General features: G+C 42.6%; 1 protein-coding gene across 3 annotated transcripts in view; it reads left to right on the plus strand.

Annotated features, from left to right (window-relative positions):
• LOC117729201 (echinoderm microtubule-associated protein-like 6) overlaps positions 1-12826 on the plus strand; it is a 45805-nt gene extending 32979 nt beyond the window's left edge. For 2 of the 3 annotated variants that reach the window (XM_034530059.1, XM_034530075.1), the window contains exons 27-42: positions 226-352; positions 435-513; positions 590-719; positions 805-903; positions 2353-2373; positions 4894-5067; positions 5373-5581; positions 5661-5818; positions 6162-6276; positions 6543-6731; positions 6818-6990; positions 7098-7260; positions 7467-7570; positions 8960-9113; positions 9201-9301; positions 12243-12826. In XM_034530059.1, coding sequence (XP_034385950.1) covers positions 226-352; positions 435-513; positions 590-719; positions 805-903; positions 2353-2373; positions 4894-5067; positions 5373-5581; positions 5661-5818; positions 6162-6276; positions 6543-6731; positions 6818-6990; positions 7098-7260; positions 7467-7570; positions 8960-9113; positions 9201-9301; positions 12243-12267 — 2021 coding nt within the window. In that variant the 3' untranslated portion in view covers positions 12268-12826. The remainder of the gene's footprint in view (positions 1-225; positions 353-434; positions 514-589; positions 720-804; positions 904-2352; positions 2374-4893; positions 5068-5372; positions 5582-5660; positions 5819-6161; positions 6277-6542; positions 6732-6817; positions 6991-7097; positions 7261-7466; positions 7571-8959; positions 9114-9200; positions 9302-12242) is intronic. The other variant, XM_034530067.1, reaches the window with a different exon arrangement.
• Positions 12827-16123: the final 3297 nt, after the last annotated feature.

The raw sequence follows: 16123 nt of genomic DNA on the forward strand, positions 1-16123 counted from the left end.
CCCTCAGCTCCTTTAAATCCAGATTGAAGGCTTCTCTGTTTGCTGATTCAAGGATATTAATCAATTTCTGCATTTCACTATTGCAGCTGCCCTGCTGTTCTATTTTTAGCTTTTTAATGTTATACTGTTATAATGTTTTGATGGTTTTATGTGAAGCACTTCGAATTGCCTTGTTGTTGAAATGTGTGTTGCAAATAAACGTGCCTTGCCTTGTTGTGTCTACAGGGTACGACAGCGATGTGGCCCGGGAGAAGGCGGTGGACTACGTCACCAAGATCTATTCTGCCAGCATCAGGAACATGTCGGGAACCAGACCTCACCTGCAGCTCAAAGAGCTTCCTGTGGAGGAGAGGTGATCAGATGACACACACACACACACACACACACACAGCGTTTCAACATCTGAACTGGTTCTGGATCCGTTTCCTGTTCAGGCCTCCTGTGAGTCGAGCTGCCCCGCTGCCTGACAAACTGCTGAAGAACAATGTGACCAAGAAGAAGAAGGTGGTGGAGGTCAGTCGAACCTCGTGTACCTGTCCGGTCCACTGACATGTGACTTCACCTGAACAGCTGATGTGTGTCGTTTCAGGAGCTGGTGCTGGAGCACGTGTTTGGCTACAGAGGCTTCGACTGTCGCAACAACCTGCATTACCTCAACGATGGCGCCGACATCATCTTCCACACGGCTGCTGCCGTGGTCATCCAGAATCTGTCCGCCGGTCAGTTCAGCCCTCAGACTGGGCCTCTAGTGTTACGTGTTGTTGTTGATGATGACATCATACCACCTGCTTACCGTCCTGACAGGAACCCAGAGTTTCTACCTGGAACACACCGACGACATCCTCTGTCTGACAGTCAACCAACACCCAAAGTACCAAAACATCATCGCTACGGGACAGATCGGTGAGTACAGACTGTGTTCATGCTATCTTCTTACCAACAGTAAGTAACCTTAATATCTGCAGAAGATTCAGAGAAGCAAAACCACCACAAAGAGACTTGAAACAACCACAAAGAGATGTAAAAAAACCACAAGGGGACTAGAAACAATCATAAAGAGACACTAAACAACCACAAAGAGACCATAAATAACCACACAGAGACACTAAACCACCACAAAGAGACTTGAAACAACCACAGAGAGACACTAAACAACCACACTAAACAACCACAGAGAGACTAAACAACCACAGAGACACTAAACAACCACAAAGAGACACTAAACAACCACAAAGAGACTTGAAACAACCACACTAAACAACCACAGAGAGACTAAACAACCACCGAGACACTAAACAACCACAAAGAGACACTAAACAACCACAGAGACACTAAACAACCACAGAGAGACTAAACAACCACAGAGACACTAAACAACCACAAAGAGACACTAAACAACCACACTAAACAACCACAGAGACACTAAACAACCACAGAGAGACTAAACAACCACCGAGACACTAAACAACCACAAAGAGACACTAAACAACCACACTAAACAACCACAGAGACACTAAACAACCACACTAAACAACCACAGAGAGACTAAACAACCACCGAGACACTAAACAACCACAAAGAGACACTAAACAACCACACTAAACAACCACAGAGACACTAAACAACCACAGAGACACTAAACAACCACAGAGAGACTAAACAACCACAGAGACACTAAACAACCACAAAGAGACTTGAAACAACCACACTAAACAACCACAAAGAGACACTAAACAACCACACTAAACAACCACAAAGAGACACTAAACAACCACAAAGACACTAAACAACCACAAAGAGACACTAAACAACTACAAAGAGACACTAAACAACCACATAGACACTAAACAACCACAGAGAGACTAAACAACCACAAAGACACTAAACAACCACAAAGAGACACTAAACAACCACAAAGACACTAAACAACCACAAAGAGACACAAAGAGACACTAAACAACCACAGAGAGACTAAACAACCACAAAGACACTAAACAACCACAAAGACACTAAACAACCACAAAGAGACACAAAGAGACACTAAACAACCACAAAGACACTAAACAACCACAAAGACACTAAACAACCACAAAGAGACACAAAGAGACACTAAACAACCACAAAGACACTAAACAACCACAAAGAGGGGATATTCTGCTCCCATTTTAAACTCTCTAGTCTAGGAAGGGAACCGTGTTTAGAGTGGAGATACAAGCAGAGCTCACTGCAGTCAGACACACTCTGCAGATGAACAGCCATGTTATTCTCATGCATGACCAGACTGCTTTTTGCCCATTGCACTTCTTTTCTTTTCCACTGCTTCCTCATTGTCACGCCTCACCTCATCACCAGGCGACATGGCTGACCTGCCAGGTAAGTCTGCTGTCACTCAGCATCCCCGATCATCCACACACACATTCTGTTGACATGTGGAGAACTCTGTGTTTGACGTGTTGGTGTCGTGTGCAGAGGCTGAAGTGTCCGGTGAGTATCAGGTCTGGTTCTTCTGTTTGTAGCTCCACCCCCCCAAGTCTGTCAGAGTCCAGGTCCACCCTAATGTGGATTCAGATGAAAACACAGCTTCTTTGTGAAATCCATTCACACTAAACCAAAGAAACCAATGTTGAGTCGACTTCCCCGTGAGCTCTGACCCTGAACAAATCCTTTGTCTTTTGAGTCAGAAGGTCTGAAGAAAAGCCCCCCGTGCATTGAGATGTTTCCAGTCACTATCGTTGTCGAGTGCAGTGAACTGACTGTTGTTTCAACATGCTGACGCAAATTATTACACAATTAAGTGTTTTTTGGTGATGAAAACATTTTTTCAATTCAGTTTATTTTGTACAGCCCAAAATCACAAATTACAAACTCTCCCCAGAGGGCTTTACAATCTGTACACATACGACATCCCTGACCTTTGACCTCACCTCTTCAAATGCTTTTTATAAACAGTCTGAAGAAAACCAGACTGGAAGCTACTGAAGCACTGGAAGTGCTTTGTGCAGCGAGGGAAATGTGTGAAACGTCATTCTAGAAAGTTCTTAAAGGATTTGACCGTAACTTTGAAGGGCTCAAAGTTTACAGGTTTCCCGAACACGTCGCTCAGGGTTTGATTTCGATGCAGTTACTGTTAACTTAATGTGCCATCGAGAGCTTCCTGTGGAGGAAGATGAAGAGATTAATATCATACAAACAACAATCTGAAAACATTATTTATCAATATAACAATATCACTAATTTGTAATTTGTGATATTGGGCTATACCAAATAAACTGAATTGAATTAGTGTGGATGGAGAACCTTTTTGTAAACGCTGTTTTCAAATGAGTCCATTTTAGAGTGAGCATGGCAGGAGAGAAACCAAAGCAACAAAGCTCTTATTAGCATGTAAACATGGGCTGCTGTTGTTTGTGGTGTCTGTAGTGTTGGTGCTGAGACTGATTCAGAAGCTGCTGTACACACAACCTCTGATAGAAGCTGGACCCGGATCTCTTGTACTGATGCAGAGGATCTCAGGGTTCTTTAATCCCGATTCCCCACCCAATCACACAGGCTCTTCATTTCCTAGAGATGTTCATGGTCCCCAGAGGAGAAATCCAATGAAAGTACATTGAAAACAAACAAACAAATGAAATATACAACTAAATTATGTTAACAGAGGAGACTAAAAAGAAACAAGTGGAGATAGGTGGCCAGAGGCGAAGGAGGGGTTGACTGTTTAAGATGAAGGAGATGGAAGCTGGTGACAGTCCGGCAGTTCTAAATACACAACTGGTCCCAAATGGCCGACGTTAGACTTCAGGTCATGTGATCATGACCGAAAGGTTCAATGTGTGAATACAAAGTGGATGGAAAAACAAGCAGTTTGTACTCTGAATCCAAAACAGTCTCTTACCAGACGTTCTGTGTTGAGTCAGCATGTCGGTACCAGATAGAAGATGTCCCATCACTGGTCCCATACCTCCTTAACTCCTAATTCCTAGCCTGTTCTCCCTGATACTCTTCTCACTTCCTTTAGTTCCCTCTCTCCTTTTCTTCAAGTTCCTTACCTCTTCAGTTCATTGTTTCCTTTATTCTTTGGTGTTTTGCCTCCGTGATTCCATGGCTTTTTGATTACTTTGTTTCTTGGTTCATCAACTCCTTGATTCTTACTCTCTCTTGGTTCCCTTACTACCTTAAGTCCTTGATTCCTTAGGTTCCATGCCTTGTGTATTGCTTCCACATTGCCTAATACTCTCTAGTCCTGTGCTCTATGCTCCGTGCTGAACATCTAAGGATGGTTCCTTGGGTACCTTGGCTTTGGTCCTTGGTACCACAGTTCCTTTGATTCTTGCTTCCTTGATACTTTTAAACGTAGGTTCTTTGGATCCTATAGTTCCTCAGCTTCTTTACTATCTTATGGACTTGGGCCTTTGGTTCTATATTTTCTGGGTTACGAGAGTCCTTGGCTGTTGGGTCAATGTGCCAGCCAGTGAGGAGCTCACATGTTGAACTCTGTGTTTCTCTTGTCTCGTGAAGCAGTTTTCAAGCTAACTCTTGATGAAGCTAACGCCCTAATAAACCTTTTTCATTTTTATTAGATTCATAATTGATTAATCAAAGTAATAATTGACAGAATAGTTGACTATCAAAATAGTTGTTAAGTGCAGCACTAGATAGGTCCTTTGGATCCTTGACTCCTGGTCTACCATAGTAACTCCGGCCCCTGGTTCTACTGTTCCTTGGCACATTGGTACTGTGGTTCTTAGGTTTCTAAGTGCTATTGTTCTAGGGCCACCTTACTGCCTCAGGCCATCTGGTCCACAGTTCCTTGGATCCTTAGACCATGGGTATCTAGTTGCCTTGGTTCTGTGGCTCCTCAGTTCTTTGGTTCATACATGTCTGGTCTCCTATCAGGCCTTGCTCCGTCCATCCATGTATGGGATGCCATGACCAAGCAGACGTTGTCCATCCTCCGCTGTTCCCACGCTAAAGGTGTCGGCTACGTCAACTTCAGCGCCACGGGAAAGCTGCTGCTGTCAGTGGGAGTGGAGCCTGAACACACCATCACCGTGTGGAGGTGGCAGGAAGGTACAAAGTCCTTCTTTATAACTTTTAGGGCGGCTGTGTTTTTCAGGAGGTAGAGCAGTCGGCCATTAGGATGCAAGAAGAACCCCTAAGAGTGAACATTAATCCCTCCTGAAGAGTGTGTGTGTGTGTGTGTGTGTGTGTGTGTGTGTGTGTGTGTGTGTGTGTGTGTGTGTGTGTGTGTGTGTGTGTGTGTGTGTGTGTGTGTGTGTCTCAAAGAGCCTTTTTACATGTGACAAACAGAATTCACTGTGATTATGTCACAGAGACGTATTGACTTGAGAAGTTACCTTTGACCTTTCTGCTAGGCACCAAGGTGACTTGTAAAGGTGGCCACGCTGAGCGGATCTTCGTGGTGGAGTTCAGACCGGACTCTGACACCCAGTTTGTGTCCGTGGGAATCAAACACATCAAGTTCTGGACTCTAGTCGGAGGTTCGCTCGTGTACAAGAAAGGCGTGATCGGCTCGGTGGAGGATGGCCGCATGCAGACCATGCTGTCTGTCGCCTTTGGTGCTGTAAGACCAAAACGTAGCTCTGACTCTCCTTCTAAAATAAGATATTTAAATCTGTATTGAGTCAGTCTTTTGTCTCCAGAGCAACCTGACGTTCACCGGCGCGATCAACGGAGACGTTTACGTCTGGAGGGAGCACTTCCTGGTTCGAGTGGTGGCAAAGGCGCACAGTGGTCCGGTCTTCACCATGTACACCACCCTGAGGGATGGACTCATCGTTACTGGAGGGAAGGAACGGCCGTGAGTACCCCAGAATTAACAGACTTGAACCCAGCTACAGTTAGAAAAGTGACAGACTAGTTAACTTTTAGTGGTAACTTCTGATCCACATCACTGAAGGCAGTGGTTCTCAAAGTTCTAGCACCTGTAGCATAACATAACAGTGCATTACTTCCATTTTGTAATCCCAGTCATGTTGTGGAGATTTCTGGCTGCCCTTTTAGGGTCAGCAGATTGAGTTCCACAATGGCTGCTAATGTTCCTGGTATTTCATCTGGGAGCCCTTTGAGTGTGATTGGCTCACAACTCTTATGATACCTAGGGAGGCAGTGTATTAAGAACTGTCTGTTGATGTATGTGACAGGACTAAAGAGGGTGGCGCTGTGAAGCTGTGGGATCAGGAGATGAAGCGCTGCAGAGCGTTTCAGCTGGAGACCGGCCAGCTGGTGGAGAATGTCCGGTCTGTCTGCCGAGGGAAGGTACGAGGCCAGTGGCAACAACCTCTGCAATGTGAAGACGAAATAGTTTAAAAGGCACATTATGGCAATTTGCCTCCAGTTCTAGAGCAGTTGGTAGCATTATATTGAAGATCTTTGTCAGAATATGTCATTGATTAACATTTTATTTACCATATTTCTTGAAATTTGCATAAACTGTCTGCACGGCATTTGCTCGATGTACTCAAGGAGACATCTTTATGATTGTAGCTACCTTCCGACTCGTCTCTTTTGTCCCGATGATCCAGGGTAAGATCCTGGTGGGCACCAAAGATGGCGAGATCATAGAGGTTGGAGAAAAGAACGCTGCCTCCAATACCATGATCAACGGACACACTCAGGGAGGGATCTGGGGTTTGGCAACTCATCCTTTCAAAGACGTCTTCATCTCTGCCAGCGACGACGGGACCATCCGAATATGGGACCTGGCCGATAAGGTAGCGGCCTGAAGGCAGAAGTGAAGACGTCCGTTCAACAGTTTAACCATCTTCTCATTTGTTCTATTATCGATTTTCTGTGTTAGAAACTTCTGAACAAGGTGAGTTTGGGTCATCCCGCTAAGTGCACCTCCTACAGTCCCAACGGAGAGATGGTTTCCATCGGCATGGAGAACGGAGAGTTCATCGTCCTGCTAGTCAACTCCCTCACCGTCTGGGGAAAGAAGAGAGACCGCAGCGTGGCCATCCAGGACATACGGTACGACATCCATCTTCAACAGACATTGGGGCATACACACAGATCTTTAACGCCTCTGTGTTGAACCTTAATCAACTACATGTTTCTGGGGTCTTCTTGTTGTTCAGGTTCAGTCCAGACAACCGATTCTTGGCGGTGGGTTCAGTTGAGAGCGCTGTGGATTTCTATGACCTTTCTCTGGGACCGTCCCTGAACAGGATTGGCTACTGTAAGGACATCCCTGGCTCAGTCATCCAGATCGACTTCTCGGCTGACAGCAAACATATCCAGGTTAACAAGACTAACTATGACCCAAGTTTACAGGCTCAGTTCAGTCAGGACAAAGGTTTGGAGCTGTGACGTCTGACCTTTTACTAACAGCTCCTTGTTATATGGTGCAGGTACTTTTTCTACAGTTAAGCTCAGTGAAACTCTTTCATGAGAGCATCCACATTAGTGAACTGACTAAAACGTGAAATCCTTAATTTCCTCCCCAGGTGTCCACCAGCACCTACACTCGGCAGGTGCATGAAGTTCCCTCAGGAAAAATTGTCACAGAGCAGTCTGTATTTGAGAGGATCACCTGGGCTACCTGGACCAGGTGAGGCTGTGTTAAGTTTAGGGAACATGCTCTATGGTGTCAGAAACATGCTGACACCATAGAGAACAGGAACATACTGAGGAGCCTTTGACCTGTGGTGCTAAAGGAAAATATATTAGTGAAAATACACTTTCTTTACATCTTACAACTGGAACTAAACACTAGATAACGGTTCATTTTATTCAGGACCTACTATGAAGATTAGTTAACATATTGTAGAACTTGTCTCTAGAACTGAGGGAACTACTAAGACAAATACAATATGCGGGCAAAAGAACATCATGTAGAGCTCAGAGAACCAAGTGTTGAACCTTGGTACCAGAATATACTGTGAAGCATTGAGGGGAATAATTCATTTCAATTCAGTTTATTTTGTATAGCCCAAAAACACAAACTCTCCTCAGAGGGCTTTACAATCTGTACACATACGACATCCCTGACCTTTGACCTCACATCGGATCAGGAAAAACTCCCCAAAAATAACCTTTGACAGGGAAAAAAGTGAAGAAACCTTCAGGAGAGCAACAGAGGAGGATCCCTCTCCCCGGATGGACAGAAGAATAGATGTCATGTGACCAGATGAACAGAGTTACAGAGTTACATAAACACATTACATGAATATGACAATGTATGAATGGAACTCCAATCCATGAAACAGAAGGAGGTAGAGAGGAGGGGGGGCGGGGCATCAGCAGGGCCAATGGGAGGCCGGCTCACCAGCATCAGACACCTCCAGGTCCAATGGACCCTATGAGACGTGAAGTCACAACGACTCCGGGGAGGAAGCAGAGTTAATAAGGTGCAATGGAGAGATGTGAATTCATCCATAAGGAGAGAGAGAAGAGGAGATAGGTGCTCAGTGTATCCTAAAACATCCCCCAGCAGCCTATAAGCCTATAGCAGCATATCAAGGGGCTGGACCAGGGCAAACCTGATTCAGCCCTAACTATAAGCACTATTAAAGAGGAAAGTCTTAAGTCTGGTGTTTGTGTGTGAGCTAACGCTACCAATGCAGCACTGAAGCCTCAAAGCTAAAGAGAACATGCTAGACAACATGCCATGGCCCTGCTGATGCCCCGCCCCCCCTCCTCTCTACCTCCTTCTGTTTCATGGATTGGAGGTCCATTCATACATTGTCATATTCATGTAATGTGTTTATGTAACTCTGTAACTCTGTTCATCTGGTCACATGACATCTATTCATCTGTCCATCCGGGGAGAGGGATCCTCCTCTGTTGCTCTCCTGAAGGGTTCTTCCCTTTTTTCCCTGTCAAAGGTTATTTTTGGGGAGTTTTTCCTGATCCGATGTGAGGTCAAAGGTCAGGGATGTCGTACAGATTGTAAACCTGGTTCCCTTATTGACCCTGGCTGGTTCTGGTGGTTCCTCAGCATCCTCGGGGACGAGGTTCTCGGCGTGTGGCCTCGGAACACGGAGAAGGCAGACGTTAACTGCGCGTGTGTTTCCCACGCCGGCCTCCACCTGGTTACAGGAGACGACTTCGGCCTCATCAAGCTCTTTGACTTCCCGTGCTCCGAGAAGTTCGTAAGTGAGCTCTGAGAGAACGCGAGCGGTTCCTCCATGTCCGCCGGGTTCCTTCACGCCTCTTTGTGCTTCCTCCCGGTTCCACAGGCCAAACACAAGCGCTACTTTGGTCACTCGGCTCACGTCACCAACGCTCGCTTCTCCTGCGACGACAAGTTCGTCATCAGCGCCGGAGGCAGCGACTGCAGGTGAGACCCAAACGTCATTTATATATCTATAAAGCTGCTAATAATAATAATAACATCATTTATGTATCCATAAAGCTGCTAATAATAATAACATCATTTATATATCTATAAAGCTGCTAATAATAATAATAACATCATTTATGTATCCATAAAGCTGCTAATAATAATAACATCATTTATATATCTATAAAGCTGCTAATAATAATAACATCATTTATGTATCCATAAAGATGCTAATAAGAATAATAATAAAATAATTTATGTATCCATAAAGCTAATAATAATAATAAAATCATTCATGTATCCATAAAGCTAATAATAATAATAATAATAATAAAATCATTTATGTATCCATAAAGCTAATAATAATAATAACATAATATATGTATCCATAAAGCTACTACTACTAATAATAATAATAATAGTAACATAATTTATGTATCCATAAAGCTAATAATAATATAATAATTTATAGAACATAGAACCCTTAAATAAAGCTTCATCACTACGCAGAACAAAGTCTCTTTTATATTTATATATTCCTCTTTTTGATCAAATAGTTTCTGGAACTAAACGTGTTTTTATGAAGTCAGTAAACATCAAAGTACTACATGATGTACTTTTAGTGTTTTCTTCTAAATAACAGATATTATTATTATATTCATCATTGGTGTTAATGACGTAACGATGAGCTCAGAGCTTCAGGAAGTTAAACATCACAATTCATCTAATATCTATTTTATATTCATGTGAAAAATGATTTATTCTAGTTCATCACCAACACTACATTTTACTAGATTACACCTGAACGCATCATGACGTTATCATTTATCTTCAGCCAGTACTCATGTTCACTGAGCGGAGCCTGAACACATCATGAGACCGTTATCATTTACCTTCAGCCAGTACTCATGTTCACTGAGCGGAGCCTGAACACATCATGAGAACGTTATCATTTACCTTCAGCCAGTACTCATGTTCACTGAGCGGAGCCTGAACGCACCATGAGAACGTTATCGTTTACCTTCAGCCAGTACTCATGTTCACTGAGCGGAGCCTGAACGCATCATGAGAACGTTATCATTTACCTTCAGCCAGTACTCATGTTCACTGAGCAGAGCCTGAACGCATCATGAGAACATTATCATTTACCTTCAGCCAGTACTCATGTTCACTGAGCAGAGCCTGAACGCATCATGAGAACGTTATCATTTACCTTCAGCCAGTACTCACGTTCACTAAGCAGAGCCTGAACGCATCATGAGAACGTTATCATTTACCTTCAGCCAGTACTCATGATCACTGAGCGGAGCCTGAACGCATCATGACTGTGGGTCAGTGGTTAGCAGGTCTGTCTTTCAATCAGGGGGTTGGCGGTTCAATCCCATGTGTCCTTGAGCAAGACACTTGATCTACTGATCACTTGATCTACTGATCACATGATCTACTGGTCACATGTTCTACTGATCACTTGATCTACTGATCACATGTTCTACTGATCACTTGATCTACTGATCACATGTTCTCCTGGTCACATGTTCTACTGGTCACATGATCTACTGGTCACATGATCTACTGGTCACATGATCTACTGGTCACATGATCTACTGATCACTTGATCTACTGATCACATGTTCTACTGATCACTTGATCTACTGATCACATGTTCTACTGGTAACATGATCTACTGGTCACTTGATCTACTGATCACTTGATCTACTGATCACATGTTCTACTGATCACATGTTCTACTGATCACTTGATCTACTGATCACATGTTCTACTGGTCACTTGATCTACTGATCACTTGATCTACTGATCACATGATCTACTAATCACATGATCTACTGATCACTTGATCTACTGATCACATGATCTACTAATCACATGTTCTACTGATCACTTGATCTACTGGTCACTTGATCTACTGGTCAATTGATCTACTGGTCACTTGATCTACTGATCACATGATCTACTGGTCACATGATCTACTGGTCACGTGTTCTACTGGTCACATGATCTACTGGTCACATGTTCTACTGGTCACATGATCTACTGATCACATGATCTACTGGTCACATGATCTACTGATCACTTGATCTACTGATCACATGTTCTACTGATCACATGTTCTCCTGGTCACATGTTCTACTAGTCACATGTTCTACTGATCACAAGATCTACTGATCACAAGATCTACTGATCACTTGATCTACTGATCACATGTTCTACTGGTCACATGTTCTACTGGTCACATGATCTACTGGTCACTTGATCTACTGATCACATGTTCTACTGATCACTTGATCTACTGATCACATGATCTACTGGTCACATGATCTACTGATCACTTGATCTACTGATCACATGTTCTACTAATCACTTGATCTACTGATCACATGTTCTATTGATCACATGTTCTACTGGACACATGATCTACTGATCACTTGATCTACTGATCACATGTTCTACTGATCACTTGATCTACTGATCACTTGATCTACTGATCACATGATCTACTGATCACATGTTCTACTGATCACTTGATCTACTGATCACATGATCTACTAATCACATGTTATACTGGTCACATGTTCTACTGGTCACATGATCTACTGGTCACATGATCTACTGGTCACATGATCTACTGATCACATGCTCTACTGGTCACATGATCTACTGGTCACATGATCTACTGATCACATGATCTACTGATCACATGATCTACTAATCACATGTTATACTGATCACATGATCTACTGGTCACATGTTCTACTGATCACTTGATCTACTGGTCACGTGTTCTACTGGTCACATGTTCTACTGGTCACATGATCTACTGGTCACATGTTCTACTGGTCACATGATCTACTGATCATTGGCGCAGAAAAATGTATTAACACTGTGATGGTTAACGGGTTTCTCTATTTCTTCCCTTCAGTTTATTTGTGTGGAAATGTCAGTGAGATACACCAGAGTCCTCAAGTCCTCCACCAGAGTCCTCCACCAGAGTCCTCAAGTCCTCCACCAGAGTCCTCCACCAGAGTCCTCAAGTCCTCCACCAGAGTCCTCAAGTCCTCCACCAGAGTCCTCAAGTCCTCGACCAGAGTCCTCCACCAGAGTCCTCCACCAGAGTCCTCAAGTCCTCCACCAGAGTCCTCAAGTCCTCCACCAGAGTCCTCAAGTCCTCGACCAGAGTCCTCCACCAGAGTCCTCCACCAGAGTCCTCAAGTCCTCCACCAGAGTCCTCCACCAGAGTCCTCAAGTCCTCCACCTGCGTCCCCGGGCGCTCCGAAACTGACGGTGCTGTGTTTTATTGTGACGTAGTTCTTCTTGTAACTGGTTTATATTTCAGGTCTTCAGTTCAGTTTGTGTCGTTAAACCAGAAGTTTTCTAGTTGAACCTGTTTCATGTAGCAGTGTTATGATAATATGTGTATTATATATGTATAATATATGTATAATATATGTGATATAAGTATATTATATGTGATATAATATATGTATACTATATGCATTATATGTGATATATAATACAGGTATTATATATCACATAATACATGTATTATGTGATATAAAATGTATACTATATGTATTATATATCACATATAATACATGTATTATATTCCGTGTTTCTGTTTGTCAGGATGTGCCTTTTTCACAAACTCTGACCAAACATTTGATACAATTTTATTTATAAAGGTGGTGCTATGAAACGTGACTATTTAGGGCTTTTTACAGATGTTGTGTTGTTTTGTATCTTGTACTGTGATGAAGATGAAGTTCTATAAGAGATGAAGTGATGAAGATGAAGTTCTATAAGAGATGAAGTGATGAAGATGAAGTTCTATAAGTGATGAAGATGAGTTTGGTCCCAATGGAAAAAATAAAAGTATTTCTACCTCAAAATACAATAAAGTGAAACTTAATTTTAGTAAAAAAAGATTTACGGTAGAAAATATTAATTAGAATTCATTGAACAGAACACAGACTTGGGAACGTTTTCTGTGCACCGAACCGTGTTCTCGCTGAGGAGAACCGTGTTCTGCTGAACATCTGAACAAGGATTCAAAGAGAAACACCAACCGGAATGCTTTGAGTTATTTACCTCAAGATCCTCTGTTCTACAAGGAACCGTTCTGTAAGGAACTGTTGTGTAAGAAGCCATTCTTTAAGGAACCGTTCTGTAAGAAACCGTTTTGTAAGGAACTGTTCTATACGCAACTGTTCTGCAACAAATCATTTCTGTAAAAATCTCTTCTGTAAGGAATGGTTCTATAAAGATTTGTTCTGTCAGGAACTGTTCTATAAAATACTGTTCTATAAAGAACCCGTGCAACCACACAGATATAAATTGTATCCTTGAGTTCACAATGTTAACGTGCTGTCTGTGTCAAACTGCTTTGGGTTATTTACCTTATGATCCTCTGTTCTATAAGGAACTGTTCTGTAAGAAACCATTCTTTAAGGAACCGTTCTGTAAGAATGGTGGAGCTGAAGAATAGAAATACTCTTATTTATTTATTTATTTATATATATATATATATATATATATATATATATATATATATATATATATATATATATATATCTATATCAGAACGTTAATGTTGGTACTTGATTAAAACTGTAAACAAAGAACCAGGGAACCACTTCAGGGCTTCTGGGTCGGCTCCGTGTTGGGTTCTGTGTTCTAATGTTCTCTTACTTCATTGTTTACATGAACAAACATGAGAATCTCTCTCACGTATTTCACACTGAAGGTAACCATGGCAACACGTTAAACACGTTATATTATAGAGATTTAATCAAGATTTAATTTAGTCAAGGAACTAGTAAAAAAAAGGTGAAAGACGTCCCAAAAACGACGTCATCTTTATATGTCTTTACTTTGTAGAATGAAAGATGGATCTGTTGAGTGTTTAATAAAGTCTCCTTTACTAGACGTGTTGAGTCCTTTATGAACCCTTTCCGTAACAGGACCTGTGTTTGCAACGCTAAAGGAGCTAGTAAAGGAAGGACCTGTGTTTCCTATGCTAAAGGAGCTAGTAAAGGAAGGACCTGTGTTTCCTATGCTAAAGGAGCTAGTAAAGGAAGGACCTGTGTTTCCTAGGCTAAAGGAGCTAGTAAAGGAAGGTCCTGTGTTTCCTATGCTAAAAAGCTAGTAAAGGAAGGGCCAGTGTTTCCTATGCTAAAGGAGCTAGTAAAGGAAGGGCCAGTGTTTCCTATGCTAAAGGAGCTAGTAAAGGAAGGGCCAGTGTTTGCAACGCTAAAGGAGCTAGTAAAGGAAGGGCCAGTGTTTCCTATGCTAAAGGAGCTAGTAAAGGAAGCTCCTGTGTTTCCTATGCTAAAGGAGCTAGTAAAGGAAGGTCCTGTGTTTCCTATGCTAAAAAGCTAGTAAAGGAAGGACCTGTGTTTCCTATGCTAAAGGAACTAGTAAAGGAAGGACCTGTGTTTCCTATGCTAAAGGAGCTAGTAAAGGAAGCGCCTGTGTTTCCTATGCTAAAGGAGCTAGTAAAGGAAGGTCCTGTGTTTCCTATGCTAAAGGAGCTAGTAAAGGAAGGTCCTGTGTTTCCTATGCTAAAGGAGCTAGTAAAGGAAGGTCCTGTGTTTCCTATGCTAAAGGAGCTAGTAAAGGAAGGACCTGTGTTTGCAACGCTAAAGGAGCTAGTAAAGGAAGGCCCTGTGTTTCCTACGCTAAAGGAGCTAGTAAAGGAAGGTCCTGTGTTTCCTACGCTAAAGGAGCTAGTAAAGGAAGGTCCTGTGTTTCCTAGGCTAAAGGAGCTAGTAAAGGAAGGACCTGTGTTTCCTATGCTAAAGGAACTAGTAAAGGAAGTACCTGTGTTTCCTATGCTAAAGGAGCTAGTAAAGGAAGGACCTGTGTTTCCTATGCTAAAGGAGCTAGTAAAGGAAGGTCCTGTGTTTCCTAGGCTAAAGGAGCTAGTAAAGAAAGGACCTGTGTTTCCTATGCTAAAGGAACTAGTAAAGGAAGTACCTGTGTTTCCTATGCTAAAGGAGCTAGTAAAGGAAGGACCTGTGTTTCCTATGCTAAAGGAGGTAGTAAAGGAAGGTCCTGTGTTTCCTAGGCTAAAGGAGCTAGTAAAGGAAGGCCCTGTGTTTCCTACGCTAAAGGAGCTAGTAAAGGAAGGTCCTGTGTTTCCTACGCTAAAGGAGCTAGTAAAGGAAGGACCTGTCTTTCCTATGCTAAAGGAGCTAGTAAAGGAAGGACCTGTGTTTCCTACGCTAAAGGAGCTAGTAAAGGAAGTACCTGTGTTTCCTAGGCTAAAGGAGCTAGTAAAGGAAGGTCCTGTGTTTCCTACTCTAAAGAAGCTAGTAAAGGAAGGTCCTGTGTTTCCTACGCTAAAGAAGCTAGTAAAGGAAGGTCCTGTGTTTCCTATGCTAAAGGACCTAATAAAGGAAGGACCTGTGTTTCCTATGCTAAAGGAGCTAGTAAAGGAAGGTCCTGTGTTTCCTATGCTAAAGGAGCTAGTAAAGGAAGGACCTGTGTTTCCTATGCTAAAGGAGGTAGTAAAGGAAGGTCCTGTGTTTCCTAGGCTAAAGGAGCTAGTAAAGGAAGGTCCTGTGTTTCCTACGCTAAAGGAGCTAGTAAAGGAAGGTCCTGTGTTTCCTACGCTAAAGGAGCTAGTAAAGGAAGGACCTGTGTTTCCTATGCTAAAGGAGCTAGTAAAGGAAGGACCTGTGTTTCCTACGCTAAAGGAGCTAGTAAAGGAAGTACCTGTGTTTCCTAGGCTAAAGGAGCTAGTAAAGGAAGGTCCTGTGTTTCCTACGCTAAAGAAGCTAGTAAAGGAAGGTCCTGTGTTTC

The sequence above is a fragment of the Cyclopterus lumpus genome, chromosome 1, assembly GCF_009769545.1.
Source record: "Cyclopterus lumpus isolate fCycLum1 chromosome 1, fCycLum1.pri, whole genome shotgun sequence".
Taxonomy (NCBI): Eukaryota; Metazoa; Chordata; class Actinopteri; order Perciformes; family Cyclopteridae; genus Cyclopterus; species Cyclopterus lumpus.